At 54.2% G+C, this 25,603-nt stretch overlaps 15 protein-coding genes across 15 annotated transcripts; 10 read left to right on the top strand and 5 right to left on the bottom strand.

Moving 5' to 3' along the window:
• Positions 1–435: 435 nt before the first annotated feature.
• PG994_000967 (glucose-regulated 78 of hsp70 family) lies at positions 436–807 on the top strand (the record flags this gene model as incomplete). Its single annotated transcript, XM_066852376.1, has 1 exon — positions 436–807. The coding sequence occupies one exon, from the start codon at positions 436–438 to the stop codon at positions 805–807; it is 372 nt and encodes a 123-aa protein (XP_066720517.1).
• A 217-nt stretch (positions 808–1,024) lies between these two features.
• On the top strand, positions 1,025–1,718 carry PG994_000966 (ER Hsp70 chaperone BiP; the record flags this gene model as incomplete). The annotated part of the gene is made up of 4 exons (XM_066852375.1): positions 1,025–1,119; positions 1,174–1,285; positions 1,323–1,505; positions 1,584–1,718. 4 exons carry the CDS (start codon positions 1,025–1,027, stop codon positions 1,716–1,718), a joined length of 525 nt encoding a protein of 174 aa, XP_066720516.1.
• Positions 1,719–3,828: 2,110 nt separating this feature from the next.
• PG994_000965 (uncharacterized protein) lies at positions 3,829–5,171 on the top strand (the record flags this gene model as incomplete). The annotated part of the gene is made up of 4 exons (XM_066852374.1): positions 3,829–4,143; positions 4,343–4,848; positions 4,905–4,973; positions 5,027–5,171. The coding sequence occupies 4 exons, from the start codon at positions 3,829–3,831 to the stop codon at positions 5,169–5,171; spliced, it is 1,035 nt and encodes a 344-aa protein (XP_066720515.1).
• Positions 5,172–5,290: 119 nt separating this feature from the next.
• On the top strand, positions 5,291–6,360 carry PG994_000964 (uncharacterized protein; the record flags this gene model as incomplete). The annotated part of the gene is given in 2 exon segments (XM_066852373.1): positions 5,291–5,767; positions 5,779–6,360. The coding sequence occupies 2 exon segments, from the start codon at positions 5,291–5,293 to the stop codon at positions 6,358–6,360; spliced, it is 1,059 nt and encodes a 352-aa protein (XP_066720514.1).
• Positions 6,361–6,435: 75 nt separating this feature from the next.
• On the bottom strand, positions 6,436–8,518 carry PG994_000963 (caspase; the record flags this gene model as incomplete). Its single annotated transcript, XM_066852372.1, has 3 exons — positions 6,436–7,070; positions 7,237–7,975; positions 8,147–8,518. The coding sequence occupies 3 exons, from the start codon at positions 8,516–8,518 to the stop codon at positions 6,436–6,438; spliced, it is 1,746 nt and encodes a 581-aa protein (XP_066720513.1).
• Positions 8,519–9,170: 652 nt separating this feature from the next.
• On the top strand, positions 9,171–10,186 carry PG994_000962 (uncharacterized protein; the record flags this gene model as incomplete). Its single annotated transcript, XM_066852371.1, is given in 4 exon segments — positions 9,171–9,464; positions 9,476–9,718; positions 9,773–10,038; positions 10,123–10,186. Coding segments are annotated over 4 exon segments (867 nt in total), but the record flags the coding sequence as incomplete, so codon positions are not given.
• A 507-nt stretch (positions 10,187–10,693) lies between these two features.
• On the top strand, positions 10,694–11,035 carry PG994_000961 (uncharacterized protein; the record flags this gene model as incomplete). The annotated part of the gene is made up of 1 exon (XM_066852370.1): positions 10,694–11,035. One exon carries the CDS (start codon positions 10,694–10,696, stop codon positions 11,033–11,035), a length of 342 nt encoding a protein of 113 aa, XP_066720511.1.
• A 606-nt stretch (positions 11,036–11,641) lies between these two features.
• PG994_000960 (uncharacterized protein) lies at positions 11,642–12,686 on the top strand (the record flags this gene model as incomplete). The annotated part of the gene is made up of 3 exons (XM_066852369.1): positions 11,642–12,224; positions 12,292–12,306; positions 12,361–12,686. 3 exons carry the CDS (start codon positions 11,642–11,644, stop codon positions 12,684–12,686), a joined length of 924 nt encoding a protein of 307 aa, XP_066720510.1.
• Positions 12,687–12,986: 300 nt separating this feature from the next.
• On the bottom strand, positions 12,987–13,922 carry PG994_000959 (uncharacterized protein; the record flags this gene model as incomplete). The annotated part of the gene is made up of 1 exon (XM_066852368.1): positions 12,987–13,922. One exon carries the CDS (start codon positions 13,920–13,922, stop codon positions 12,987–12,989), a length of 936 nt encoding a protein of 311 aa, XP_066720509.1.
• A 526-nt stretch (positions 13,923–14,448) lies between these two features.
• PG994_000958 (uncharacterized protein) lies at positions 14,449–15,815 on the top strand (the record flags this gene model as incomplete). Its single annotated transcript, XM_066852367.1, has 2 exons — positions 14,449–14,730; positions 14,856–15,815. The coding sequence occupies 2 exons, from the start codon at positions 14,449–14,451 to the stop codon at positions 15,813–15,815; spliced, it is 1,242 nt and encodes a 413-aa protein (XP_066720508.1).
• Positions 15,816–16,442: 627 nt separating this feature from the next.
• On the bottom strand, positions 16,443–18,163 carry PG994_000957 (FAD-binding oxidoreductase; the record flags this gene model as incomplete). Its single annotated transcript, XM_066852366.1, has 4 exons — positions 16,443–16,950; positions 17,005–17,338; positions 17,415–17,505; positions 17,588–18,163. The coding sequence occupies 4 exons, from the start codon at positions 18,161–18,163 to the stop codon at positions 16,443–16,445; spliced, it is 1,509 nt and encodes a 502-aa protein (XP_066720507.1).
• Positions 18,164–18,789: 626 nt separating this feature from the next.
• Positions 18,790–20,611, bottom strand: PG994_000956 (uncharacterized protein; the record flags this gene model as incomplete). Its single annotated transcript, XM_066852365.1, has 4 exons — positions 18,790–18,915; positions 18,936–19,500; positions 19,573–20,364; positions 20,415–20,611. The coding sequence occupies 4 exons, from the start codon at positions 20,609–20,611 to the stop codon at positions 18,790–18,792; spliced, it is 1,680 nt and encodes a 559-aa protein (XP_066720506.1).
• A 457-nt stretch (positions 20,612–21,068) lies between these two features.
• On the top strand, positions 21,069–22,303 carry PG994_000955 (uncharacterized protein; the record flags this gene model as incomplete). The annotated part of the gene is made up of 4 exons (XM_066852364.1): positions 21,069–21,260; positions 21,337–21,444; positions 21,505–21,890; positions 22,126–22,303. The coding sequence occupies 4 exons, from the start codon at positions 21,069–21,071 to the stop codon at positions 22,301–22,303; spliced, it is 864 nt and encodes a 287-aa protein (XP_066720505.1).
• A 764-nt stretch (positions 22,304–23,067) lies between these two features.
• Positions 23,068–23,954, top strand: PG994_000954 (uncharacterized protein; the record flags this gene model as incomplete). The annotated part of the gene is made up of 3 exons (XM_066852363.1): positions 23,068–23,102; positions 23,178–23,610; positions 23,733–23,954. 3 exons carry the CDS (start codon positions 23,068–23,070, stop codon positions 23,952–23,954), a joined length of 690 nt encoding a protein of 229 aa, XP_066720504.1.
• Positions 23,955–24,109: 155 nt separating this feature from the next.
• On the bottom strand, positions 24,110–25,296 carry PG994_000953 (NAD(P)-binding protein; the record flags this gene model as incomplete). Its single annotated transcript, XM_066852362.1, has 3 exons — positions 24,110–24,239; positions 24,366–24,877; positions 24,916–25,296. 3 exons carry the CDS (start codon positions 25,294–25,296, stop codon positions 24,110–24,112), a joined length of 1,023 nt encoding a protein of 340 aa, XP_066720503.1.
• Between the last annotated feature and the right edge of the window lie 307 nt (positions 25,297–25,603).

Raw genomic sequence — 25,603 nt, 5'->3', positions numbered from 1 at the left:
ACCGGGAGCTTACATGAACATGAACAGACATACGCCCGGGTCGGACACACGACGGGCGACTTCAATAACATCACAGTTTTCAATGAGAGCCACGGGAACACATCCGTCCCTGCCTGCGTCGCCTTTACTGACACCGAGATATTGGTGGGACAGGGTACGCATCCCTCCTGAACCACCTACCACAGAAAATCAAGTGAAGACGCTGACACATTCTGCTTCGAAGATGCTCTCCATCACGCGCATGCGAACCCAACGCGAACGGTGTGCAACGTCTGGAGATTTCTTGAGTCCCGGTGGTCCAGCCCCGAAGTGCAGTCCCTCATTCTTGACCTGCCTTACCAAATCGTCGAGGGCGAGAACGACAGAGTGGCAGTGCAGATGACGATCGCAGGCAGGCTCAGGACGTATAAACCCCTGGAGCTGGTCGGAATATAAATGGGAAGGCTCAAGAGCATCGCGGAAGCGGCCCTTGGCGAGAAGGTCAAGTACGCTGTCGTTGCGGCAGCCCCGGGATTTGACGTTGATCCCGAGCGGGGCCAGGCAAAGCCGGCATCTCTCCAGAATTTTGATAATGATAATAACCCCATGGGGGCCGCAGCGTCTCTGGCTGGGCTCACTGTCGTGGGGATTGTTAAAGAGCCCATTGCTGCCGCGATGGCGTATCGCATGGACGATTTGTACAGCGAGCGCAACATCGTGGTTTACGATATGGGCGGTGAGAAGGTGCGGATCACCGTCATGATCGTGGACGACGGGGTCTTCGAATACTGGACACAGTATCGCTCCCTGTCGGAGGCAGCCATTTAAATGAGCACGTTGCGGAAAAGTAAGCAACCGCAGTCTCGCCGCATGTTGTGCCGACTCCAGAAAAAGGCTGACCTCTTTTCCTTATTCACGTCCCATCTAGCTTACTGAGGAAGATCGAACGTAAGAACGGCATACAGGCTGCTGAAATTACGCCAGACTCGTTGAAAAGACTCCACGACGGGGGGTCGAGACGTCGAAAAGGATGTTGAGTACCACAATGTCCACCCAAATCGAGATCCCCAGTCTCTACGAGAGCCTCCACCTCAACGAGACACTCACGCTAGCCAAGTTCGAGGAACTCAATAAGGACCTGTTCCAGTCGACTCTAGAGCTTCTCCAGAAACTATTGGATAAGCTCCAATGAAGCGAGGGCTACAAGACTGGGAGCTCACTGACATGGGGTACAGATGACGCAAAGTTAAAGCCAGCCGACATTGACGACATTATTTTCAGTGGTGGCTGCAGTCATGTACCCAAGGTGAGTATTATTTCCCGAGACCTTGTCCAATGTCCAGGCCGGTGCTGACAGCCTTGCAAAGTTGAGATCCCAACTTGAAGTGTTCTTCGGCAAGAAGCACGCAACGATAAAAGCCGACGAAGCGGTCGTTTCCGGGGCCGCTATACAAGGCGCTATGTTCTACGGCTATTCCGATGACTTTGGATGCCTGATGGACGTCCACCCCTTGAGCATAGGAATGGTACCGCCACTCTACCCCATCTTGTCGGCCGTCACCCGGATTGCAGAGCAAAGGCTGATCTACTTCATTCTGGTATAGGAGATGGCAGACGGGTTAGCCTTCCGAGTCATACCCAAGGATACCCCAGTCCCGACTCGAAAGAGCGTCAAGATTATGGCGTCGGGAGATCAAGATCAAGAGTCCAAGGTCGTCACCAACATAATCGAGGGCTAGAGATTGCATGCCAGGGACAATCGCCTGGTGGGACAACTCTATATTACCAGCATCTTGTCGCCATCCAGCTCTGCCGCCAACCCCGATTACTTGGACCTCTCCATGGAATTAGACGTGAGTGACCAACGTTGTGAGAACAGGATTCATTCACAGAAGCCAATCTAACCTGAGATGACAATCACAGCCCGATGGTATTTCGGCAGTCTACGCCTTCAATCCAGGTAAGTGTTATTTTCAGGCGGTACATATGCGCCTATAGTCTCGTCGATTGACCTTAAAGCAGCAACCAAGAGCCAGGCGCGCATAGTGATTGTAAGGAAGCCAGACGAGAGGCCGGCCCCCAGCCCCCCTACACCTACTGGACTCTTTGCTGATTTATACTTGTGCGGCTCAGACGAAAACCAGCGATGATGCACGCGACGGCCAATTGGTCGAGTCCATGGTTCTAGACGGCGAGTGAGTACATTGTCAACATTCTCTTTGAGCAGTCGCAACGAAAGCCATCCATCCAGTACTCCGCGTACTAATCACATGAGCCTCTCTACAATTACAGGACACAATGGCACATCGAAGCTCCCCCTCATGGAGCAGTACAGACAGAGGGTCGATCTCGAGAGTTTCGGGCTAGCCATGAAGAGAGATGTTCTGACTTAGATTGCTTTGCCTGGAGCTGTGAGGTGAGGTGACAGCTCAATGAGGTATAATTATTTCCGATTTTGTCCCCTTCCTTCCCCCCACCCAATTCTTGTGCAACAGTAGATACATAGATGTAGTCCGAAATGCCGTGGGCTCACACACCCTCTCTCACATTGGATACAGGCACGTCTTGCGGGCGGCAGAGTCTGCCCTGGCCTGGAGACTCGACGAGGAGTCTGTCGTGGTTCCTCGTGATCAGATAGCGGAGGCGAAGTCCCAACTGGAGCTAACCTGAGTTTGTCTACACATTTAGAATTGGTATCCCTATGCGTCGAGGCAATATTCCAGCAGATATTAACTGAAGTCTTGCAGTGTGGAGAACTTGTTGGTTGACGACGTGTCAAGTTTTGAATATGAAACGTATCACAAAATTGGGAGTTCGTCGACAGTTGCTTTAGATGACAATCGGGATGAGCTGTAATTAGCACATAATCAATGGGACGCCGCCGTTAACTATTAGTGGTCGGTGTGCTCATGTACAGAAGTACCTGTATGCAGCAGTACTCATGTGTGATGGTCTTCACGTTATAGGGCAGGCAGACGCGAACATTAGGCATAAACCTCGTAATCAAAGAGCTGTTTTCTCTCTCTTAGGCCTTCGTTTGTCAAAGGATTTACCACAGCCTGCGTTTCCCTAAAAAATTGATCAGCCCAACTAAGTCGCTTTGCTGCCCACTTAATCACTTTCGCGAACATGTCCGACTCGAGGATGATACGGAAGATTCCATCCTTTACGTCGCAAATCCGGAGCCTGAACTTGACGGTGCAATCGACACACTTGAAAGAGGGGTTGATGGGCACTCCAAAGATCCGGAGACTAGAGCGACGCTACTATTCTTCCTCGGAAACCATTATTACCAACGTTATGTCCTGGACAAAAGAGGTCGGACCTCGATGATGCTATCGAGGCACTCCAAGAAGCGGGCGATATCGGCACGGACGAATCAAAACGAGCAGCCCGTCTAGGGATGCCCGGAAACTACTCCATCACAGATTTACACTTGTGGGAGAGTTGTCCGATCTCAATGACGCTGTCGATGCACTCAAGGAGACGATCGATATCCACACAGACCAGTTAAGTCAGGCATCATACTCGGGGTCCCTAGGACAGGTGCTTCGCGACAAGTATAGTAGGTCAGTTGAGATGAGAGGTGTCACCTTGAAGAGGCAATTCAGAGAACCAGGCAAGCAGCCAACACCTGTCCCGATGACCATCCCAGAGGTGCACCTTTCTCAGCAGTCTCGGGATCATGCTCGCGCAAAGGTATAATGGACGGGAGAGCCCGAAGATATCAACGAAGCGATTCGAGAAGAACGGCGAGCAGCGCTTGCAGCTCCAGATGCTTCAAAACGAGCCACGTGCCTGAACAATGTAGGACAGCAACTCAAGGAGAGATATTTTCGGACAGGAGACATGGGTGACCTGGACGAAGCAGTTGAGTGTGCAAGAGAGGCTCTTGAGATAACCCCAAAGGGTGAGATCCTAGACCAAGGTCTATATTCCAACCTACTCTGTGGCTCGCCTCGCGAGAGGCATTCCCGTGTGGGAGCCATGGCGGATCTTGATGAAGCCATCCAAGCGGGACGACGAGCTGCTGATCTGATTCCAACCACGCATGTGGATCGGCCTAAGATCTTCCACAATCTTGCCATGACGCTCCACCAAAGATACGCAAGGACGGACTCGGCTGGAGACCTCGACGAAGCGATTCAATTCATAACAACAGCGGTCAATACTGCCGACCAGCACATAGGCCGATCGTCAATTCTGAACAGTCTTGCAAACTGTCTTGGTGACAGATATACAGACAGAGGCGAGACGTCGGATCTTCGAGAAGCAGATCACGCCATGAGGCAAGCCATCGCGGGGGCTCCCAACAATCATGCGGACAAGGGAATATGGCTGAGTACTCTTGGAACTCTGCTAGATCCCACCCTATCCCTTTTCTTGGGCAAAGGATGCTGCTGTAGAGGGTTTGACCAATTTAGAAGAGGCTATCGTTGTTGCCAGACAGGCAATCGAGACGACGCCACCATCTCATCCTACAAGAGGGACCTTCAACTACTCCCTTGGGCGTCGACTCGTACGCAAATTGTGGGCTGTTGATGGGGATACCGACTGTCTCAGGGAAGCCATTGCTTGTTTGACTTATGTCCTAGAAGATCCAAGGACACTCACCCTCAGGCGTATTCTTGCGGGCAAATCTATTCTGGAGGAATCGCTGAACTGGCACGAAGCTCACGAGGCTTCGAGTCTTGCCGTACAGCTCATCCCCACGCTTACCTCAAAGTCACTTGGAAATGCAGACAGACAGCAGCTTCTGGGTCAACTGGCAGGTTTGGCGTCCGATGCAGCGGCGACGGCTCTTTTTGAAGAGAAAGGACCATTGGCAGCAGTAAAGCTTCTCGAACAGGGTCGCGGCGTCCTGGCGGCGTACCTCAATGAGATGAGGGCCGATGCCCTAAGATTTACGAAACGCACATCCTCAGCTCTCAGAACGGTTTGAGCATCTCCGAGATCTACTGGCACAGCCCATCGTCACATCTGACAGCGCCTTCGTGAGAAACGAAACAACCCTTTCCAACCAAGCTCCGACGGACCAGCGTTACAGCGTAGGCAAAGAGCTGGAGACGCTTTTACGAGAAATTCGAGAGCTACCTGGCTTTGAGAACTTCCTGGGCCAGCCGGGCGAGTCCGAGATGAGGGATGCCGCCAGCCACGGCCTAATCGTGGTCATCAATGTCAGCGAGTTCTGATATGACGCCCTACTAGTGACGAAAGAAGGAGTGCAAGCTCTGGAACTTGAGAAACTTTCATTGTATGATATCGAAGAGCACGTGAGGAAGGATGACCTCGGAAGCCCTCTGGTTCCCCAATGGTTATGGGACAACATCGCCTTCCCGATTCTCGAGGTCCTAGGATTCAGAAATTCACCCTCTGGAGACGACTGGCCGCATTTGTGGTGGATTACGACAGGCGGTTTGAGCAAGTTCCCCATCCATGCAGCAGGTTATCATCCGAGACCGTGCTTGACAGGGTTATCTCGTCCTACAGTTCTTCCATCCGGGCTATCATTCATAGCCGCCGGCCATCTATTGCAACCTCTAACTCGGCCCAAGCACTACTCGTGGCCATGGAGTACACGCGTGGGTGGGGTTCCCTACCTTCTGCCGCTAAAGAAGTGGCTGCGGTGCGCAGCCTGTGCCGTTCTATGAACATCCAAACTGTCGAGCCGCTATGCCGCAAGGCTGAGATAAAATCGCATCTTCACCGGTCTGCCATATCCCACTTCGCCGGCCACGGATGCACTGATGGAATTGATCCGTCGAAGAGCTACCTGTGTCTAGGAGACGTAAATAATAGCGACAAACTGATGGTGGAAACCTTACTAGACATGAACTTAGGGAGCGCTCGCCATTCTCAGCGTACCTCTCGGCATGCGGAACAGGCCGCCTCAAGGTGATGAAGTTCATGGACGAGAATATCCACCTGATCAGCGCGTTCCAGCTTGCCGGGTTCCGCTACGTCATAGGTAGCTTGTGTAACGTGGACGACGATGTCTGTGTGGATATAGCTCGGACAACATACGAAGAGATTTCCAAGAACAGAGGTTTGGAGGACGGAGCAGTTTCTCGGGGGCTACACAAGGCCCTACGAAAGCAGCGAGACCATTGGCTCGACAAGCTAACAGTTCAGGGGCCAAAGAGAGAGTCTGCAGGCCACGACCGGGAGTGGCCCAGGGACGCTAGCCAGATGGAGGGGAAAATTACTGAGAGAGACGAACATTGGGAGATGCCCGTCAGAAAGGCGCTGTGCAGGGAGAGGCACCGGAACCAGAGGGAGGATAGAACCCCGAGGCCAGCAACCTTGTGTGAGGCGGATAATGGAGATAACCAGCCCAGGGCGCCATTGCACTGGGTACCCTACGTTCATTTTGGGCCCTGAAGAGGAACGAGTTTTCCTGTATCTTTCTTTTCAAGCTAAATTCAATGCCAGAAGTGTTTCTCCCGTTTTGTTCATCTACTTCTGCGTGCGGGGCCGGAAATTGAGCGCAGCCCAGTCCTCTGATACCTTGCCAGAACCCCCTCTGAATTTGCCTGTCTTCACGTCCGGCCTGGCGTGGTTTGCAATCTTTGGCAACTCCAAACACATGAAAGAGGTCGGTGCAGACGTGAGAATGACTTTTATGATGTCTTCACAATTATCATGACCCATCGCCAAGAGCTCCTCGGAAATCTTCATGTGTAACGATGGTTTCCACTCACCAGTGGTTCCCGACTTGTAATCATCCTCGTCTTGGTTGCTCGAGCGTGGCGGGAGGGCGCGGTAATCCCCGCCGGAAATGTTCTCGACATCCCACCTAGAACATGCCATGTTGTATAAGTGAATGTAAAGATCTCGGCCTCCCTCGTCCTCCTTGTTTTTCACCTTCAAGCGGAGCTTGTCGCCGTGTCTCACGTTCACGATGCAATCTTGATGAGAACAACCGGTAGCAAACGGTCCATCATATCGACATCCGGGGAGGTGCACCGTTCCATCGGAGTCTACGACATGGACGTCGATTGACCTTGTGAAGGTATCTGTTAAAGCCTTGTTGGTTAATACCTCCATGGCTTTGAACTTGACCAGATGTTCCATGGTGTCTAGGACATAATCTGCATTCTCTTCAGGATCATAAGGTGACGATGGTAGGCCATGAATTGGTTGATGTAAATTGATTCCAGATTTGATAATCATCCTTGGTGACGGTTACATAGAATGAAAATGAGGTCTCCTCGGCCAGTTGGCTATCAATGGTGCGTACGACTCTCAGAGACGGACGTTGTCTGAGGGCCTCGATCCAGATATCCGGATGAGGGAGATACAGATCCAGTTTGATAGGGAATCGACGAAGATCCAGATGGGTAATTGGCGTCGCAGTCAAACCGGAGCCCAATTCCTTGGTGGTTTGCGTCGTCTCTCTTAGATCTGACGTGAGGGCCCTGACTTCCATGACTTCTGCCACCACCTGATGGTCCTCCGAAGAGCTGAACATGCTTGATGCTGTTTCCTGAGCCTTGATGATACCATGTAAGGCAAACCGATCCCCCTTACAAACGCCATGAGCTTCCCCAGCTTCCAGTTGAAAGGGCGCCTGGCCCAGGTCCCTCTGACCTTTCTTCCTGACCACGACGATGGACGCAGTCTCATCCGTAATGCAGGCTTCGCCAAAGAACCACAGACCCATGCTCCCATAGAGCATCTGGTTCTGTTCCGGGGAGAGGTCTCGAAACCGACCACACACGTGCGCATAGACATGGTGCTGCCAACCGCCGACGCGCCCGTACCTGACAAAGGCCCGGATCAAAAAGTACGACAAGGCTCCGTACCATTCATCGGTGCCAAATTTTAGCTCTTTCGCGACCTCTCTAGGCCCACACGCTGTGAGGATAGTGTAGCCGTCCGGGTCGACTAGCCAATTTGGGCGCAGGGAGGCATCGCGATGGGACGGCTGCGCGCTCCCGTCATGGAGACTGAGACTCTTCCCGGGATAGGAGGGTGCGCCAAGTCTACTTCGTGGCTGTAGGGCAGATAGCGAATGCACGGATCCGGCTTGTCCCGCACCGCACTCCCAGCAACGCAGCAGTCCAAGACGAGCGTAACCTTTAGCCCCTTGTCGATCATTGCCTTCAGCTGATACGCCAACTCCAAGCCGCGGAGGTACTGAATCTTGGCCGCATTGTCAGCAGACAGCACGACCAGCGCCAGGTCCCCCCGTAGAGCCATTGGAGAAGGGACTGCCGCTATCAGGGGTGATGGCGGTGCTGTGTCCGCTAAAGTGGATGTACACAAAGTTGCCAGCCGAGGCGCGTGCGATGATGTCTTCCAGGCTGGACAGTACGTTGCTGTGAGTTGGCAACTCCGCACCCTCGACTTCACCTGGACGACCAGAATCGCTCGCAGCCTTGGGGCCAGCTGCGAGCACTTCGATGTCGATGCCCGCTGAGGATCGGGCCGGCTGCGCCTTGATCTTGATCACATCTCGCGCACAGCCTTTGAGCGATAGTCCCCAAGTTCCGTCACAGTAACAGTTGCCAATCAGGAGCGCATAATGCGTCGTCATAATGTCATTTCGCTTGATTCTAGCTGAGTAGAAAATATTTCGTAACGATTGTCAGCAGGCAAGGAATCGAGTAGGTTCAGGCATGAGTTCTAACGTATTGCCACTGTTTTCTCGCTTTTGTGGTTTGGAAAACCAGGGCTATCTCGACAATGGCGTAATGTTGAATTACCAGGATAGAGAAAGTATGGGCGAACGGAGGGTGCCCAAGTACTGAGGTTTTGATTAAAAAAGCAGCGGGGTAAGACACTCTCGGCATTTCATGCCTGGTAAGATTACAAGGCGGTGTTATTGCTGTGACTGTGTCTAAACCTGTTTGGGTTTCTTGTGTTACCACCCTCGATTCATAAATAAGAGTTATTGTGCTACAGGAATCAGGTCACAGTAAGCCTTTACAGAGTGCTTTATCATCAGCTGGCTTTACTTTCAAGCCAAACCATGCAAGGAAATGTGATTGGGATGGGTCCCCTTTTGTCTATGTTGTCCAGAGCCCGGGGCTGTTTGTCCTTTAGGGGGCACGGGGCTGCAACACTGGACATGGAGATGATCTCAATCCAGGAGGGAGCTAATAATGAACCATCGAAAATTAATACCAGTTCGCATTTCTCCCGCTGTCCTTGTGTTCATTAGCTGATTGAATGAGATATTGCTAGTTGAGGACTACCGGGCCGGGTATCCGAGATTTTCTGCCCTCATCGCAGCAAACGCCAACTTTTTCGTTTGCAGACGTTTTCCGAGACTGCGTGCAGGGCTTCTCCTTTTGAAGCAAGACAAGCTTGCAGTGCTTGAGTCCCAACTAGACGAGCTGGACCGCAATGAAGGCCATCCTCTCTTTCTGGGAATGAGTCGGTCCGATAACAACACTGCCCGCAAATCATTGCTTGCTGAGATAGACTTGCATCTAGCGGGATACGGTTCGTCTAATAGGATAGTGCCGGTCTTGGAGCGTGTACTAAACAGTGTCAAGACGAGTTCCTGGGCCGCTCCCACAAAACGCTCAACTTGCAGAAAGCGTCGTCTAGAGACGTATCAAGTCTTGAGAACTGCGTGGATGCAACCAGCTGCATAAGCCGGGACGAGAGAGACTTCCTCCACTGCGAGAGGGAGCTTCTTACCCTTTCTGCCTCCGATGACAGTGCTATAAAGAAGCTCGAGGACTGGGTAGAAGACTTGCTCGTCGATCGCTACGAGGGCTTCCGAACGGTGGGTTTCTCTTTTTGAATCTTACATGACATTATTATCGATACTTAGTTGCAGCTAAACATTATTCAGATCCCACGACATGACTTGTCGACCGATCCGAATGTATTACTTTACATAGGGCTGCTGATCAAGGGTACAGCCAGGGTGTTGATGTTGGTTATAATCACATCGCTTCTCCTGATCCCAGTTGTTGTCTGTATCCTCATCAATAGCGTTTGGGCCCGAATATGCGTCATCATAACGTCTACCGTTATATATCTCTCAATACTATCTCACCTCACCAAGTCAAAGATGATAGAGCTAATTCTAGCTGGAGCGACGTATGTTTCCTCTCATCATGAACTAAGCCTTCTCAGTATAGGCGTGATAAAAACCGGTCAGATTAGCTTATCTCTCACCAAAAGTTTCGCCACTATTCTAACTCTGTTCATTTCAAATGTTGATGAGGGTTCGGGTCTCAAGAGTTAAATGTGCAGATGCCTAAATCTTCACACCAGGGGTACAGACGGATGAGAACTGGGTAATTCTCATGTATCAATGGAAACTGTTGTTTCCATTCACCCTTTAATTGCCACTCTGTCACAGGAAGTGGAATGGCTCAGCAGGAGATATCCATCAGCAGCAGTGACATCATGGCACTTACATGGGGTAGTACATCACAAAGGATTCTTCTCAACCAAGGTTATTGTTGGAGTCGTGGGGCATCGTCAAAGGAACAAAGGATATGGGGACATTTCATTTGAGGAGTCCTTTTGTGTATCCCTCATTGTATTCCACACACCATTGTTCGCTTCTATCCACACCAATGCCAGACTACATGGCCGCATGGTCGGGTTTGCAATCCATAAATAGTGTACAAGTCCCGTCCATATCATACTGGAATTTCTTGTAGTGACATACGAGACATTGGTGAGTATTGAGTCTCTACTAGTGTAACTTAAAGCCCTCGCCTAGAAACCGTCTGCCAACCGCATCATGGCTCAGACACCCCAACAAAAGCCGCAAGAGCAACAACACAGCGCCATGTTCGAGGCTCTAGCCGCGACAAGTTTTGAGTACGACGAAATCTGCGGCTTGCTGGCAAGCCAGCAACGTCAGCCGTCATCCGCGGTGTTGACGGAAACAAGCGGCAGTGCAGCCGTTGTTATTAGACGTGACATCAACAGTAAGGCCACTGATGACATACCTTACTGGGATCGCGGCGTCGGGCCGGACGATGATGGTTCGGTCCCGGTGGTAAAGAGTTGGTGGGGTGTGGCGCTCAGGTGGACCGGCTGGACTCGCCGTCCTGATATGTATCGTGCTGTTTGCCAGTAATATGGTACCTGTCTTTAAGGAAGTTGTTATCTCACTGGAATATTTCGGTGTATCGGGAAAGTCTCAGGTGTATAGAGCGTAACACGCACATTAAAGACTGCAATCTAGTTATCTGCTGCCGGCTATCCCGTTCTTAATTACTTCATTACAACCCCGATAGTGAACGAGGCTTATTACTTAGATGACCATTTTGGCCATTCTGGTAATGACGTCTCCGGGATTCAATATGTTGTTTGGCAGCATCCAGTACATGCGACTAAGATCTTACGTTATATTAACCATCTAACCACAACTAACATATGCCGCATTCGTCTAGTAGTGAACAATTTCGCCGGTATGTGTTCCCATAGGCCATATTCTCGCCGAATGATATGATGCTGGCTGTCGGCCCTGTTACAAACCCCAGGCCGCTGCCACCCCTGAGCATGCGCATCCATCGTATATCAACGCAATTAGTGCTTACTGTTGAGGAGTCGTTGCTGCCTTCACGCCATTTACTATTTGAGGGCTTCCCTTTTTAAGAAAGATTGTCTTTTCGGAACTCACTTGCTTTGCCACACACATCCTGTTTCTTTTTAGTCACCGTTGTCCTTCTCTATTGCCAGTATGGGTGACACAAACCCTGAATCAACAACCTCTACTACGGAAACAACCCCGCCCACGGAACCATACAACCGCAACCTACGTCCAGGCGATGAAGGCTACGACATCGAATGGGACCCGAACGCGCCCTGCATGTACGGGTCGTCCGACGCCAAGCCGAACGTCCTCATCACGGGCTGCAGCGACGGCGGCATCGGCTCCGCCCTGGCCCGGGCCTTCTGGGACCGTGGCTGCCACGTCTACGCGACGGCGCGCGACCTCGGCAAGATGCAGGCCGTGAGCAGTATCGACAACGTCTGCATGCTGGCGCTCGACGTGACCAAGCCGGAGTCCATCAAGGCCGCCGCGGCCGTCGTTGAGCGACAGGCGGGTGACAGGGGGCTCGACATCTTGGTCAACAACGCGGCGCGCAACCGGTTCATGCCCGTGCTCGACGAGGACCTGGACGCGGTGCGGGACACGTTCGAGGTCAACTACGTGGGGCCGCTGGCCGTGACGCAGGCGTTTGCGCCGCTGCTAATCAAGGCGAAGGGGACGTCGGTGTATATCACGTCGATTGCGGGATATGTCACTACTCCGTACATGGGTCAGTAGCAGTAGTGCCCGCAGCACCTCTCTTGCCTATCCCTTTTCCCATCCCGACTCCCTTCCAGGTTCCAACTGCCTGGGTCCGTGTGCATCACCAAGCTAACCTGGCGACTGATCATTCCCATCCCCTCCAGGCGTCTACTCGGGCCTCAAGCGCGCGCTGGAGATGCTGGCCGAGACCCTGCGCCTCGAGCTCCGGCCCTTCGGCGTCGACGTCATGGAGATCGTGACGGGCGCCGTGCGGTCCAACGGCCAGACCTACTTCGGCGACTGGGCGCTGCCGGACGGGTCCCTCTACAAGGACATCGAGCCCGTCGTGAAGCACCGGGCGCAGGGCGGCGACGGGCTGCCGCGCAGGGACACGGCCGAGTACGCCGCCGCCGTCGTCGACAAGATCCTGTCGAAGCGGACCGGGGCCGGTTCTGGTACGGGGTCATGGCTGACATGGTCAGGGGCATGACGGTGCCGGCGGGGCACGATCAGGATGCCATGGTGAGCTTTACACAATCCGCCTACCCAATTACCTCTTTCGAATTTTGTTTTGCTGACTACATGGTACTAAATACAGGACGCTAATGCTATTATGGGGACTGGCCTGGATACTCTGGGAAAGAATAGGGAAATTAAGGTACGGGGGAGGACAAAGTGGGTAGAGGCGTCTCTGGGAACATCCTTATATCAAGATACTAGTGCCAGAATATCAGAGTCGAAACTGAGGTATAATTTTCAAGGACATATTTATTATGACTGCGAATACACATCATGGAGACTGGGGTGAGTAAAGAAGGGGAGCAATTGTCCATTCCCACAGCAGACCAAGAGCGATGGAAGCACCTGTATACCAGAAGCCAACTGAGAACCACCACCAACAACTGGCCTGGTCCTTAAGCTGCACCTTGGCGACCATGGTGCCGAGCGATAACATGCAGCCCCCCACTGTGATGACGAAGTACCCCAATCCAGCCTCAGTGAGACGACTGTAGTACGACAAGAGGACGCCCATGAAAACTAGGAGCCCCCAGAGTACAGCCGTTGTGTTCCCCCGCAGTAGAACTGTCATACTCTTGACGCCTATCCGCACGTCGTCGGTGAGGTCCTGGCTCGCATAGACGGTGTCGTAGATCATGGTCCAGGCCGTCGCGCTGCCAACCAGGCACCAAAGCGCCGGGCTCCGGTGTGGCGCCTCGACGCCACCAGCCGCGCCGCCGACCATGATGCCCCAGGAAAGGCAGAGCCCAAGCACCAGCTGCGGGAAGTGCGTGTGGCGCTTGGCCCACGGGTAGTACGCCGTCCCGACGATGGTCGGCACCGTCGCGGCGGCCGTCGTCGTCGCCGGCGCCGGGAGCACCAGCAAGAAGGCGGCGGCGCCCAGGGCCTGGGCCCCGGTGAAGGCCAAGGCGGCCCGCGGGCGGACGGCGCCGCGCGCAATGGGGCGGCCCTTGGTCCGCGCCACCTGCCGGTCGATCGGGGCGTCGACGAGGTCGTTCCACGCGTGCGCGGCGTTGGAGAAGAACAGGCTGCCGCCGAGGAGGAGACCGCCGGCGCGGAGAACCTCGAGGGGCGACAGGTGGCGCGACTTGGCCGCGTGCAGCAGGCCGAACAGGTGGGGAGGTAAACTAGAAACAGGGCGACGGGCGGGTCTAGACGAGCGAGCTGGATGTAGGGGATCCAGGACTGCGGAAGGCGACCGACCCATCCCGCTGCCGTGGAGCCGCCGTATTGACTCGCAAGCACTTTTGTGCCGTTCTGCTTTGTGTCAGAAGAGGGAGACATTCTAGTGTTGTTCAGGATGATAATGTAGAAGTGGTTCAAGACACTCCGTCATGGCTGTATAAAACCGAGCATTGGAGACAGGGTATTAAACACTACCGCGTAGGGCTGCCCGTCTTTGCTTTTATAAGCGTACGTAAGTAGTTAATCAGACGGGATGTACTTGATGCAGCTGTACATGAGGGAAAGTACGTGCATACAAAGTACCTGCCTAGAAAGTACGTGCATAATAGGGTCATATGTGTCGAGGTGGGAGTGGAGAGGGCTGCCGGTCCTGTGTCATTGGTGTAACTTGAAAATCAAATGCAGCAACGAGGGGAGTATTCTCCATCCACCCTTTGCCATGGTCTGAATGGGTAGGTGGACCCGGGTCGGCTCCTCCCATTTCACCGACCATATGAGCTCGTTGTTACCCGACCACTGGAGAGTAATTGGTGAAACTGTACGGCAAGATGGACATCAACCTGCACTCACCACATATACACATGATCAGAATGCCGGCCTCGAAGTCGTTTAGCGAATTGGGATGTAGTATCAAGTCTTCTACCTCCTCCATAGAGGACATTATAACTTCACTCAACCTATCCCACCTTCCCCCCTTTCCTGATGGAACCACATACCAGTATCCCACGGTGTTGCAGGAGCATCGCGAGCGGCTTCTTGAAGCGCTCGAAGAGCTGCGGGTACTGACACTTGGCCCCACGGAATACCTCTTCCGTACAGTGATGTTCAGCGTGAGTCCAGACCAGCACACAGAGCTTGACTACTTGGTACACCCAGCCGATTGACATTTTGACTTACACAAACCGTGGGAAAACAAAAGCCCTCTTGGACGGCCACTTTCCACGTGCTCTACCAGTACAGTATCGCATCACACGTGCCCGAGAACGGCAACAGCATTTCCTACGAGGAACTGGCGCAGCGCTGCGGGCTACCCGAGGCCGAGCTCCGCCGCATCATGCGCGCCGCCATATCCCTGCGCGTCTTCGCGCCGGGCGAAGGAGAGAACCCCGGCGGAGGAGGACGCGGCGTCCGCCACAATGCCGTCTCGGGCGCGCTGAGGACGAAACTGGCGCACGACGCGGTCGGGTTCGTGCTCGAGGAGTACGGCCCCGCGGCGCTCCGGTACGTCGAGTCGCTGCGCCGGTTCCCCGCGTCGTCGGCCCGGCCGGACGAAACGGCCGTAGCCCTCGCCAACGGCTTCGCCGGCACCGGCGGCGACATCTTCTCCGCCATCGCGGGCGAGCCGGCCCGGATCGAGCGCTTCGCCAACGCCATGTCGTGGGTTATGACGCTGCCGGAGAACTCCACGGACCATTCCGTCGGCAACGTGCCCTGGTCACCCTCGTCGTCGACGCCGCCGCCGCCGCGGCCCGCCTCCTCTGCTACTGGGCACGACGATAATATGACATGCCCGCGGGTTATTGTCGATGTTGGCGGATCGCGTGGCGCCCTCGGTCGGGCGCTGCTGCGCCGTTATCCGCGGATCGAATGCGTCATCAGCGAGGACCTACCCGAGGTGACCAAGCGCAACCAGCAACGACAAGTCGACGAGGGCGAGGGCGGAAATGTGTCTATGCGCCTAAAGTACCGCGAATACAACTTCTTCACAGAGCAGGTGGTGCATGGAGCCGATGTATACATGTTCCGAACAGTGCTACACGACTGGCCGGATAAGCAAGCCATTCAGATCCTCCGGAATCAAGTGCCTGCGCTGAAGCCTGGAGCTCGGATTCTCGTCAATGACATCTGCCTCGAAGAGCCAAACAGCAGCCAATCGCCAGGTCAGTCGCAGCCCAAGAGGCAATCTCAGTTGTAAGTCGAACTATCTGTCCCTTTCCCATTCCGCAATAAGACGTCAAACATCATCATTCTTACCTGCGTTTTGCACGCCCCCCAACACAGCGCCACCGACTTGATGGTCAAAATGGCCTTGAACGCCAGAGAGAGAACACGCGAGGACTGGTACCATCTGTTTTCGGAAGCTGACCCACGTTTCCAAATCCGATCCATATCGTCACCACCGCTTGCGGTCCATTCCATCATAGAAGTGGTCTGGCAGGGGGGGTCCTAGCACATGCACGTAAGATGTGTCCAGATATCACACATCGACTATTGGCTGGTATACGACCCATTATTGTCATACGATGTAACCATCCCAGTTAACTTGGCTATATTAATAAAAGAGCGTACATATGTAACCCCGCATCTACTAGACGAACACCCCCCCTGCCCTGATTGTGGTGGACCAGTCGTAGGGCTTAGCGGTCCGTTCCTCGCTTCCTTTCCCCCGGATGAAATGCACGATAGGCCAAGAATGGTCATGTCAGACCGGGAAACTGGCTTGTTCTATGCACGTTGGTTCCTAAAACAAGAAAAGCCCCTCATGCACTTTGCTGACCACCATCACCCAGACGTACTACCCTCGTGACCCAACTCGCCCTTCTCATCCTTGTGCCACCTCCAGTGGCGGCAGCTTGAACCCGCCCGGCAGCAGTTTCTGGAAGGCCTGGTGGGGATCGTAGCGTTTCGAGACCTCCCAGAGCTGGCGCACGCTCTCGGGGCCGTAGCTGGCGATGACGGGCACACCCTCGTGCGCGTCGTTCATGAAGAGGTACGGAAGGTGGCTTCCCTCGCGCCGCGCCGCGCTCGCAATCTCGTCCACGATGGCCTGGGCGGCCCGCGCCACCCTCTCGTCGTCGGCCGCCGACTGCCACAGCACGTCCAGGTGGAACCAGTTCTGCGCTACGGGCTCCAGCCCCAGCGCGTTGTTCTGCTGGTGGCCGCGCCGGCCTGCCTCTACCAGGCTGGCGGCGACGGGCTGCCAGCTGAACACGCCGGTCCCGGTGGGGACGGACTTGATCGTGTCTAGATGGGGCGTTGTGGCCATGATGTGCTCAATGGTCTTCTGCATCGACTTGGTTGCTTTGTGCGTCGTTATCCAATGCTTTGCTCTGTCGCACACAATTGTCAGCGTTGCGCCTTCTTGAGCTGCCGTCCTTGCTTACCGTGGTACTACGGGTGTCGGGAACTCTCCCATGATACTGGAGAGCGGCTTGAGCCCAGTCGTATCCATCAAAGCCTCGATTTTGTAGAAATCGGAGAAGATCTCGGGCTTGTCCTCGGGCTTGAGGTAGACCAACGTCAGGATGACGCCCACGTCCGTCTGGTTTGTGGCGGCTGCGTTCAGGTTCATGTTCGCATAAGGGTCCTTGTTGGGCAAGTTCTGGTACGCCGTGATGGCGTCCAGGACAGCACTGATCTTATCCCAGGCGAAAACCTTGGTTCCGCCCCACGCCTCATGAATCGGATAGCTGCGTAGGGTGTAAGCAGTCACGACACCTTGGTTAGAAATCGGAGTTAGGTATACAGCTTCAGGCCATTGGTCACACGAAAGGGCGTGGGAAGGAACTCGTACCGAAATTGTTACCGCCACCCTTCAGAGCCTGAAACAGATCTGGGTGAGACCCAGCATTTGCATTGACGAGAGAACCGTCTGCGAGAACAACCTGAGGGATGTTATTGAGCCATGAGACACTCGAAAGAAGCGGGGGATGCAAGAAAGATACCGAAATAAGATACATTACGTACTTCATAATTGACGATGTTGTCACACACCATCCCATGCAAATCCGACAAGTAAGAAAGTCCGCCTCCCAGTGGCAATCCGCCGACTCCGACATCCAAAACTCTGCCTCCCACAACAGTAACTTTGAATGGATCCAGGTAACCATATACGTCTCCCCACCGTAGCCCGGGGCCTAGAATGGCCTCCTGAACTTCAGCATGGTATTCCAGGCGCCGCAGTCTCGACAGGTCGATCAAGACGCCATCGTCGGTGCTGGCCGCCCCCACAGCCTCCAGGTGGCCGCCCGACCGTATCGCAAAGGTGCTCTGGTGCCCGACAATGAGGGGGATCGCGGCCTGCAGCTGCGCGACGTCGTCGGGCAGAAAGATGCAGGTCGGCTGCTCCCAGGCCGTCTGGGACCAGTGGGCGTGGGCGAGAGGCGTGTACAGGGCATCGCGTAGTGCGAAGGTCGCGTTGTTGCTGAATGTCGCGCCCAGCTCCCGGCAAGCGGACAGGGCGGAGGGCGATGCGCCTGCCGAGGAGCTGTTCAGGGAGCCTAGTCCGAGGACGAGCTGCACGGCATTGCTGAGTTTCTCCATCGCGTCTCTGTTTCTTCTTCGCTTGCTTCTGTGCTTCGGAAAAAAGAGCAATGAGTCTGACATGGCAGCCATCAACACAGGTTGGTTTGCTAATAATCTGTAAGGCAGGAGGGGTAGGTCGCAGTTGGTTACACAGTGTGTGCCGCACCGTCACGAGATGCAGATGCAGTCAGGTCAATCAATGCAACCGCGAAAACCAGCATGGGTGACAATGAGCCCTTCGATCCTGAACGGCGGAAGACGCGGCGAGTTTAAATACATGATTGCTCTCATATGACTAAAGATTGTGGCAGAAACGTCTAGTGCTGCTTCTCTGGTGATATCTATTGCTATCAAGCACACCCCTAGCATCGAAGGATTCGAGACACATGAAAAAGGAAGTCTAGGAAAAGGGATGCGGAGCCCTGACGGCGACTGCAGTAGGTAAGAACACCGAGTCAAAGTTCCAGCTGGGCGGGCAAGCGTTGGGTAGCATTAGTGCTGAAATACAGTGTGACACCCCTTGTCAAAACGTGGCTTTGTTCGGGGCACCCCGGCATCCCCTCCAGCTCTGCCATTTCCACAAACCACTTTCACCTGTACGGCACTACAATGGGAAACCTCAGGTTTCGTGAGAATGAGATTGGTCACCGTCTTTTCCATCGGATCTTAATGTCACAGTCAGGGGGCCTGACTACGAACCCGGTATACGCCCTGTCGTCCCGAGGTGGCGCATCTGGGATAGACCCGTCCGGTTTGATCCAATTGACGAGCTCTAGGTCGAATTCGTCACCAAAACGGCGATTGTCAGGAGAACCTCCTGCTTGGCAAAGTGCCGGCCCGGGCATATAAGGTAACCACCGCTGAAGGGAAAGAAAGCCCAGCCCCGGCCTTTCATTGAGAACCGAGGCTGCCGTCGCACATCAGAAGCGGCGGCGGCGGCGGCTGTGGTATTGGTATGCTCCGCTGAGGTCGTGTCCTCATAGGACAAGTGTCGCTCTGCCCAAAAAGTGTCGGCGGGATGCCCTTCGGCTCCCCAGACGTCCTCTTGCAAGTGCGCCATGTCGGTGCTTGCGTGCAGGAGCGAACCCTTCGGTATCTGGTACCCACCCACCATCACCGGCTTTAGAACCTCGCGGACAGCACTAAATGACACATGAAGTCTCAACAGCTCTGTAAAGATGGATTGTAAGAGAGGCAACCCAACGAGGACCCCCGCGTCGATCCTAAGTCTACCACTACCCGAGTCTGTGACGATGGCAGTGGCGACCTCCTCCCGTACTCTATGTATGAGCGTCGGATCTTGTATCAGCTCTACTAGGGCCCATTTTATCAACGGTATCGTATTCCCGTTGGTCCTGTAAAGATGGGGTAAACAAGTGGCCATGTTAAGCGAGTGTGTTGGGAGAAGCCATGGGGGATACTCTTACCCAAATAGGACGGCCACCACATGACCAGCCGCAGCATGCGATGAGAAACCCGATTCCATCATCCATCTTGTTGTCTCCCGGGTAAGTCTGGAGCCAAACTGTGGCTCCCATTCGGAATCACTTCCTGGCCCCTGCCAATCGAAGCTGGCCCAGGCCGCGGCCATGTGCGTTTCGACCATTTTGTGTAGGCGCTCGCGTGTACGGTAGGGGCGGGGTCGGAGCCACCTCGGAAGGCCATACATGAGGTTAAGAGCGATTCGGTCGAAGTCCAAATAGGCTCGGACTAGGCCGGGGTTGGTTTCTAGGATCTGCGAGCCGAACATCGCCACGATGGCGCTTTCGCAGATCGCCGTCTCGAGGAACTCCAGAATATGTATCGATTCCCATTCAGTGTTTGACATTCTGACCTTGTTTTCGAGTTTGTCCAAGAGCAACGAGACATAGCGGGAAGCGAGAGCGTCAGAACTCTTCCGTGAAAGGTGATTTAGGTAGAGGTTGTTGTGTTCATGCCAGTACCTCTTCCCATCAATCCCTGTCATGACACCTTTTGCAGGTGTCTTGAGCCGGCCGGTCCGATCGCGTATGAACTTGTTGATTTCTTGGGCTGTCCAGTCTTGATGCTTCTTCATGAGCTCCACTTGGACAAAGTTCACCCCAAGTACATCGTCTGGCGTCTGGAACAGCTGCTGCACGTTGGCTTGACCAGCCAGCATGTAGACGTTCCTGAATCCCAGGTGGAACTTGATGATCTGGCTTTGGGTCCGTTCGAACGTCTCACTGGGGATTTGTAGTCTGGGTTAGAACCTAGCCGAGCTGGGGCTGGGTGGACAATTGGAGCTTACGTCGCACGCTTCAGAAAGGTGGCCATGTCGGTCAGGAATTCGTGCGTGTTAGATATGTAAGGCACTGCCTCCCGTAAGTGCGGAGGCTCGCTCTTTGGCGCTATGCGGATCCGGGGTACCAGCCATGATGCAAAGATGGCAATACCGACCAGGGATACCAAGATTGCGGACTGGAAAGCAATGGAATGTTCATCCATGGTGAGAGTAGAGATGTTGGAGATGACTCGGTTAAAGTATGCTCCGTTTCAGAACTGACTGGCCAAAAATAACGACGTGGTCTGGTTCTTGAAGTGTCCAACCAACAAAATTCCGAGGTTCTGAGCCTGACCAGATCGCCGCTAACCCCCTGTCTTCGCCGGGTAGGGTGTGACCGTACTCTCACCAAACCGGGGCACGGCGCTTCAAGCCCGCCAAGGGGAAGAAAGAGCGGGGGGTACGGCATATCTGGGAGCTATAATACGTGTGGTGCAAAGCGCAAATTTCGATGTCCTATTTAAGGCTGACGCAAGTACCAATGTATTGATTTGCTTTCCCTATATTTGTCTGGGAAACTCGGAACTTGTTCGCGGCTCAAGGTCAGTTTATCTCGACAATTCAAGACGTCTCGACATCGTCCTTCCCAGACCGCCAAAGACTGCTCTAACCACGGAGGCCATGTCTGCACCCAAGCTAGAGGACTTGATTCCCCCGCCTGACCAGGTAGTTGATACCCACAAGGTGCATTCCATTGCAATAGCGTGCATTGCCCTCGGGGTAATCGGAACCCTGTCCGTAGGTGTGCGCGTGGGTGTTCGGGTTGGCCATGGCAACTTCGGGGCAGACGACTATGCCATCGTTGTCGCAGCGGTAAGTCATACCAGAGTCTCGAACGAACGCCCAGTGGCGCCCTCACTATCGAAAATTAACGACGTGGACTGTATAGATGTTTTACATCGCATGGTCGGCATTTGCGGCGTATTCTAACCTCCATGCTGGGATCGGCAAGCCCTTGTGGGAGATAACCGTCCAAGAATACTCACTCTACTGGCAAGTTAGTTTCGCCGTCTTCCTCTGCCCCTTTCGCCAGTATTTCTGACGATAAAATTCACAGTCTATTCTGGCCGCAACGTTCCTCTATCCTGCCATGTCGGGGTCCATTCGTATCTCCATCTTGCTATTCTACCGTCGCATCTTTTCTCCAGAGCGAGCCTTGAGGAGGGTCTTATGGTTCTTCATGGCTCTGCAAACTGCGTACATTGTTGCATTCTCCGTCACGCCTGCGTTCATCTGCAATCCCATCTGGAAGATCAAATACCCACTTGAGATACTCACTTCCTGCGACCTCCTTTTTTACAACGCGAACCTAACGTCGGTTTATGTCGTTAGTATCGCGTTCGACCTTACACTTGCTGTTCTCCCAATCTTCTTCCTATCAAAGCTGCAGATGACACGAACTAGGCGACTCCGAGCAGCTTTGATCTTCGTCTTCGGAGCTAGGTAATAAGCGCTCCTTGCCCACAGTGACACTAACTGAACAACTACTGACTCCTTCAAAGCGCCTGTGTTCCAGCCATATACAAGTTTGCAATTGCGACCAAAGAGTGGAAAAACCCGAGATTGGGACCAATGGAGTGTAGGTGGAGAAGGGCTTTCTCGCTAATTGCTCCTTGTATAATTACTGACGGGAGACTTAGGGTACAACTATCAGATGGCATTCTTCATCCCGATACAGCTGGACTCGTATGGGACGACGTATTGGATTCCTTGTCAAGTTGAGCCATGCGCCGCACTCTTGGGGACGTCGCTTCCTGCGTTCCGCCAACTCTACCATCGACTACGAGGCTTGGAAGGGTCGAGAAGCAAAGGGTCTACCGGTAGCAGCGGTGCGAAGTCATCGAACCCGATGCTGAACCGCCACCACCCCCAACAGCAGGATTACACGACGGTTATTTCGGAAGTGGAACTTCAGTGTCAGCATAGGGTGAGTGGGGTTTCCGATGCACCTTTGCACCCTTCAGTCCAGGCGGAGAACCGGGGATGAGGATATGTATGGTATGCCTTAAATAGTCAACTGTGCATCGAGCGCATTCCAATTAATTTAAAAGTAATACAAGCACATCCGTCTGACCGGGTTGGACGAAAAGAGTGTGTGGCTCGTGACGTTGACAATTGCGCCGGATGTAACAAAAAGAAAGAAAGATAGATCAGCATATGTTGCCTATCTCAGGATCTGGTTGCTGACATGGTGTGCACACCCAATGTGGGTGAACCGACCGGAAGCTGGGGGTGGGTGTGGTTATATTGGGTTCTGCATGCAGGGTAGTATTGCAGTACGGCCAACTGAAATCATCGTTCAGTAAGGCTGAACATGCCATCCAATTTATCTCGCGCCAACCGGAAGCCCTAGTAATTGTCTTTGCATATGCGCCATGGTGGATCAAAAGTCTGTCAACCAACGAAACCGTTCGAGATACGGCGGAAACCTACCACACCCGCCCGCTCCTGTCGCAAAGCCTGCCCAGGAAGTTAACCGAGAGATTATCCATACGAAGACGGCAGGTCTCTAATCGTAGTAGTTCGGCATCATCGAGATCAAGCGAAGCTCCTCCAACATCAGACATTTCTCGTAACCCAAGTAAAACTGAGCGTGGGATACCATGACAAGCCGTGCACAATGCAGCACAACGACGATGATATAATCGTATCAGTGTGAGTTGCGGACGACCCGAGCCTTGTCCATTGCATGTAGAGACCGAATCTCCGATAACCAATTCGAAATACCAGTTTGAACGGCGCGGTCGAGACGCGCGTCGCCGCCCACCCGCCGCACGACCGCGCCTTCGCCTTCGACGTCAAGCTGGACCTGGTCGCGGGGCGGCAGTTCTTCGTGGAGAAGCCGCCGCGTCACTTCCACGTGCTGCAGGCCGAGTACCTCGAGGTGCTCGAGGGCCGTGTCGTCCTCGAGCTCGACGGCCGCGACCGCGTCCTCGGCCGCGCCGACGGGCCCCAGACCATCCACCCCTACGTGCATCACCGCACCTATCCGCTGCCTCTGGAGGAGCAGGAGGAGGCTACCCGCTGCGTCCGCTTCCTCCTCTCGGCCGAGAAGACGTCTGACCCTTTTGAAATGAACACGCTGATGTTTGAGAATTGGTACCGCTACCAAGATGAGGTAGTCACTAAGGGGGGCCGCATCTCTCTGATCCAAGTATTTAGCGTCAGTGTTTGCTTGCATTTCAAAAATATTTCTCTCTTCCCCCTTTGCCCTCGTTTCCGTGCGATGAGAAAGGAGAAGGGGGAGAACCACGTCCGGCAAGGCTGACCACTCGCGAAAGCTAGACATTTGACGCTGGCGGAACGTACATGACGCTGCCATGGTGGGTTCCATTCCGACGGACAGTGGCACAGGCCCTCGGCGTGGTGGTTGGGAGGTGGATTGGAAGCCTGCTCGGCTACCAGCCATACTACCGCCAGTGGTCTACTGACTGGCCATTGGCTTGCGACAAGATGGAGACCTCGGTCTTTCAGAGACGGTTCGCGGACCGGACCAAGACAGCGTAACCAGGTCATTACATGAACGTTTTCACAGGTAGAAAGCTACCTCCACAGAGTAGGCGGGCCAGCATAAGTTATTCTGGCAAATGATAACTTGTAAATCAAGAGGTGTTCATCCGTCCTTCCGCTCAGTCTTCACTAGTGAGCCCGTAGCACCAGTACTACGACTGCCCCTTGGCGATCGTATCAATAATCTCTTTCACTCCAGCAAAGGAGAGTTCGTCGAGTGTTTCCTTCCACAACCGCTCCATAATGACTTTCCCTTCCTCTTTGTAGACAATTGGCGGCAAGCTATTGTTCATTAAGTATCAGTATCGTGTTTGTCCTAATGCATATTTTCAACGCCGTGTCATCTGTATGGAGAGTTGCGTGTGTATGCCAGGGGAATGATAAGTAGAAGAAACGGGCAGAACCTACGGTCTGATCTTCTGGCCGGAGAAATACTGGCCGTGCGACTCGGCGCCATGGTTCACCGCGGCGTCCACGACGGTGCGTGAGCCGACGGCGGCCGTGTAGCCCACCCGCCGCGTGACGAGGGTCTTGACCAGCTTCCCCATGACGGTGTCGTCGATGCCGCGCGCGAGCCGCGTGTCGTGGCACATGCCCGGCGAAGCGGCGTTGAGGATGGCGACGTCTCGGTCGGCCGGCATGACGGCGGCGAGCTGGGCGAGGAAGAGCAGTCCGAGCAGCTTGGTGGTGAAGTGGCGGTTCTGGAACTCGCCGGAGCCGCCGACCACGGGCGCGTCGAAGGCGGGCAGCAGCGGCACCGCGTCCCGCTCCGTGAACTTGGACCAGGCGGCGCCTTCGGACGTCACGAATGTGATGCGCGTGGGCTGCTTCTGGCGCGGCCGCTTCGAGGCGGCCGTGGGGAGGAGCAGCAGCGTGAGCAGGGCCGTGGACAGGTACGCCACCTGGAAGCCTTCCTCGTGCTGGGTCCGGGGGTCAAGGCGAATTGGAAGGGGATGACGGCCGCATTCATAATGACAATGTCGAGCGTCGCGAGCGTCTTGGCCCGGTCGGCAAACGCGACGACGGAATCATAGTCGGACAGGTCCAGCTTCCAAACCTCGATCTCGGCGTTTTTGGCGTCGCGATTACGGGCCAGCCCGGCAGCGGCAGCTTGGCCTTTGGCTTCGTCCCGAACGGCGAGGATCAGCTTGCTCAGGCCCAGGTCGAGCAGCTGCCGACCGCACTCGAGACCCACGCCACCATTGGATCCAGTCACGATCGCCGTTTGCCCCGAGAGGTCAACACCATGTACCGGGGCGGGTGTGAAGGTAAGTTGACGATGGAAGAAGGTCAGGAAACTGGCCTCTTTCTCGGGCGAGACTTCAAATTTGGCAGCCATGGTGGAACCGTATGCTGTCCAGTGGTAAGTAGAATTGGTTTCCAAACACAGTCTAGAAAGTAGCCGAAGAAAGAGAAATTTTACTTGACGTGCCCGGGTGCTCATCCCTTTGTTCGCTGGGGGGTGAGGAGGTGGGGCGGAGAACCAACAAAATACACTACATGAAGAGCTGTTTTCTATTGGCCTGCAACCCGAGCCCGTTGGTTACATTGCATAACTAAAAACGGAAGCGTCAATGCAACAATTCGTTACTCTGAAAGAGGAGCCCTACGACACCGTTGTACCACCGTAAGCACATATTCCGTAC

Source organism: Apiospora phragmitis, assembly GCF_038363925.1.
Source record: "Apiospora phragmitis strain CBS 135458 chromosome Unknown utg000002l:1.0-5516284.0:1.0-5523493.0, whole genome shotgun sequence".
Lineage (NCBI taxonomy): Eukaryota > Fungi > Ascomycota > Sordariomycetes > Amphisphaeriales > Apiosporaceae > Apiospora > Apiospora phragmitis.
This window is presented reverse-complemented; position numbering and strand designations above follow the sequence as displayed.